This window comes from Muscardinus avellanarius (genome assembly GCF_963383645.1).
Source record: "Muscardinus avellanarius genome assembly, chromosome: 4".
In the NCBI taxonomy this organism is placed as follows: Eukaryota; Metazoa; Chordata; class Mammalia; order Rodentia; family Gliridae; genus Muscardinus; species Muscardinus avellanarius.
In genome coordinates this window covers 61,889,220-61,892,940 of record NC_137789.1, presented here as the reverse complement: position 1 = coordinate 61,892,940, position 3,721 = coordinate 61,889,220, and the positions used below count along the sequence as shown (strand labels likewise).

The window sequence follows — 3,721 nt, the reverse complement described above, 5'->3', positions numbered from 1 at the left end:
TAGTCGGGATGCCAGTGGATGGCACACTCTGTCGACCACAAGTAGCTGTGGTCGAGGGAAAAGCTAAAGACTAGGTCAGGGTATCTAGTCAGCTGACTAACCAGCTGACCTAAGGCTGCATGTGAAACTATTTACTGGTTTAAAAAATGTGGGGGTAATACAAAATAGCGACTGTGGACACAGCACTTCTCAGAGGCTGAAATAAATAAGTTCAGCTACCAAGAAGGCAGCATCTTTTTTATTTTTCTCATTAAACTTTTGTTTTAATGGGTCTCAAAATTGTGACAGATTTTTAGTCAAGGTGTTTCCATTAAAAAGTACTGATTTTAAAAACTAATAACTTAAAACTGCCACACACACAAAAAAACAAATGGTCCACAAAACATTTTCCTTTCTTTCTGAAGGTTTTACGATGCATTGTTATCATTAACCAGTCTTTTACTATTAAACTTAAATGGCCAATTGAGACAAACAGTTCTGAGACCGTTCTTCCACCACTGATTAAGACTGGGGTGGAAGGTGTTAGGGGTAATATTCACTTAGCCTTCTGAGCTTTCTGGGCAGACTTGGTGACCTTGCCAGCTCCAGCAGCCTTCTTGTCCACTGCTTTGATGACGCCCACAGCAACTGTCTGTCTCATATCACGAACAGCAAAACGACCCAGAGGAGGATAGTCGGAGAAGCTCTCAACACACATAGGCTTGCCTGGAACCATATCAACAATGGCAGCATCGCCGGACTTCAAGAATTTAGGGCCATCTTCCAGCTTCTTACCAGAACGGCGGTCAATCTTCTCTTTCAGCTCAGCAAACTTGCAAGCAATGTGAGCTGTGTGACAATCCAGTACAGGAGCATAGCCAGCGCTGATTTGGCCTGGATGGTTCAGGATGACCACCTGAGCAGTGAAACCAGCTGCTTCCATTGGTGGGTCATTTTTGCTGTCACCAGCCACGTTGCCACGACGAACATCTTTCACAGACACGTTCTTGACATTGAAGCCCACATTGTCTCCAGGAAGAGCTTCACTCAGAGCTTCATGGTGCATTTCAACAGATTTCACTTCAGTTGTGACATTGACTGGAGCAAAGGTGACCACCATGCCAGGCTTGAGAACACCAGTCTCCACTCTGCCCACAGGGACAGTACCAATACCTCCAATTTTGTAGACATCCTGGAGGGGCAGCCGCAGAGGCTTGTCAGTTGGGCGAGTTGGTGGCAGGATGCAGTCCAAAGCTTCAAGCAGTGTGGTTCCACTTGCGCTGCCATCTTTACGGGTGACTTTCCATCCTTTGAACCAGGGCATGTTAACACTTGGCTCCAGCATGTTGTCACCATTCCAACCAGAAATTGGCACAAATGCTAATGTGTCAGGGTTGTAGCCAATTTTCTTAATGTAGGTGCTGACTTCCTTAACGATTTCCTCGTATCTCTTCTGGCTGTAAGGTGGCTCAGTGGAACCCATTTTGTTAACACCAACAATCAGTTGTTTCACACCCCGTGTGTAAGCCAGAAGGGCATGCTCACGGGTCTGTCCATTCTTGGAGATACCAGCTTCAAATTCACCAACACCAGCAGCAACAATCAGGACAGCACAGTCAGCCTGAGATGTGCCTGTAATCATGTTTTTGATAAAGTCTCTGTGTCCGGGGGCATCGATGATAGTCACATAATACTTGCTGGTCTTAAATTTCCACAGGGAGATGTCAATGGTGATACCACGCTCACGCTCAGCTTTCAATTTATCCAAGACCCAGGCATACTTGAGAGAGCCTTTTCCCATCTTGGCAGCCTCCTTGTCAAACTTCTCAATAGTTCTTTTGTCGATCCCACCACATTTGTAGATGAGATGGCCAGTAGTGGTGGACTTGCCGGAATCTACATGTCCAATGACAACGATGTTGATGTGAGTCTTTTCCTTTCCCATTTTGGCTTTTAGCAGTGGTTTTCACGACACCTGTGTTCTGGTGGCAAACCCGTTGCGAAAAGGCAGAAGGCAGCATCTTAACCAACAAAATAAATATATCTCAGGAACCAAGTCAGATCCAGGAACCTTGGGGGAAGGAATCCAGAAACCCTAAAATGTGAGATCCACTGCAAAAAAATAAAATAAAATAAAATAAAATAAAATAAAATAAAATAAAATAAAATAAAATAAAATAAAAGTTCGAGCATCGGATCTGCTGCAGACACAGCTGGGCTGCCCGCCAGAGCAGGTTGCCAGCCCAAACTGCTATCCCTGGACCTGACTGACAAAAACGTGGCAAAAAAAAACCCAAGAGTTTGAAAATGGACATAGAGCTCCAGCATCTTAAGCAGCGAGCGGCACCTGAGCCAGAAGCCCTTGGGCTCACCAAAGGTGGGACCACAGTGACACAGCGAGTCTTCCAGACTTGTGGATCAATGAAGCCAAGTATCTGGGTGAGTTCAGAGAAGCTGTGAGTCTTAGCGTGCGCTCCAGGTCCAGCACTAGCCCTGGGCGCCTGTCTCCCGCCCCAGGACCCAGAGCTACCCTCGTGCGCCCTGCCCCAGGACCTGCACTAGCTTTCTGTGCCACCTGCATTCCTAGACCTGGTGCTCACCTTGTACGCCTAGCCCGTGTGCCCTGCCCAAGCCCCGGCTAACCTCGTGGGCCTTGCCCGCTCCCAATGATGGCACTAGCTGTGTGCGCCACACCTGCTCCAGACCGGGTGCTAGCCTTGGGCCCCCAGCCCGCACCCTGGGTCCAGCACTAGCTGTGTATGTCCGGCCCACGCCCTGGGACCTAATGCTATCCTTGCGCGCCCTGACTGAGCCTGAGACCAGTGCTAGCCTCTGCGCCCCGCTTGCGCCCCGGACCCAGCACCTGCTGTCTGTGCCTGCCCTGTTCCCGGAGACCCGCCGTGAGCTGCCTGTACCCATCCCACGCCCCAAGATTCAGCTTAGCCTAGAGCACCCAGCCCACATCATGGGTCTGGCACTAGCCTTGTGCAACCTGCCTGAGCCCTGGACTGGGCACTAGGCATCTGAGCCCACCCGTGCCTCGGGACCAGTGCTAGCCATGCACCCACTCCATGCCCTGGAATCCAGCAGCATTCTGGTGGTAATTATGTTCACCCAGGGACCCTACAGCAACCCTTTCCCCAGGATGCACCTTGGGACCCACGGGCTAGCCCAGTTAGAATTTCCAGAGACACAGGAAACGTTATCAAGATGTAATACCTGCACAGGGCCTCAGGGGAAGGTTCCAAGAAGACATTGGACATCCTTAACCCCTGCAGTAGGGAAGCACAGGCCTGAGGGTGGAGAGTGCAGAGGAGCTAACTACAGGCTGGAAATATACAGAACCCGGGACTTGTATATAATTTATTAACAGTGACACCAGATACCCTGACACTTAAACCCAAAGCTGTCAAAGGCAAGAAAGGGTTCCAAACACCCAAAGAGTGGCTTGAGAAGCTGACAATAGAGTACTGAGCAAATTAAGAGATATTGGATTATACTCTGAAAGCTACCACAGCAATTAGACATTTAGATATTATATGGACCTGACCCCATATTTATAAATTAGTAGGACTGTTTTTTGTTGTTGTTGTTGTTGTTTGTTCTTTTTTTCTTTCCTTCTTTCTTTTCCTTTTATTTGCTTTTTATATATGTTTGATAGTTTCCTTTGTTTTCTGGTCTCACACAGTCGCTAGTTCTTTTTATTTTATTTTATTCTTTTTTTATCTTTTTCTTCTTTCAG

General features: G+C 47.9%; 1 protein-coding gene across 1 annotated transcript; it reads right to left on the bottom strand.

Moving 5' to 3' along the window:
* Window positions 1-535: 535 nt before the first annotated feature.
* Window positions 536-2,225, bottom strand: LOC308261733 (elongation factor 1-alpha 1-like; the record flags this gene model as incomplete). The annotated part of the gene is made up of 1 exon (XM_080693844.1): window positions 536-2,225. The coding sequence occupies exon 1, from the start codon at window positions 1,922-1,924 to the stop codon at window positions 536-538; it is 1,389 nt and encodes a 462-aa protein (XP_080549970.1). The 5' UTR covers window positions 1,925-2,225.
* Between the last annotated feature and the right edge of the window lie 1,496 nt (window positions 2,226-3,721).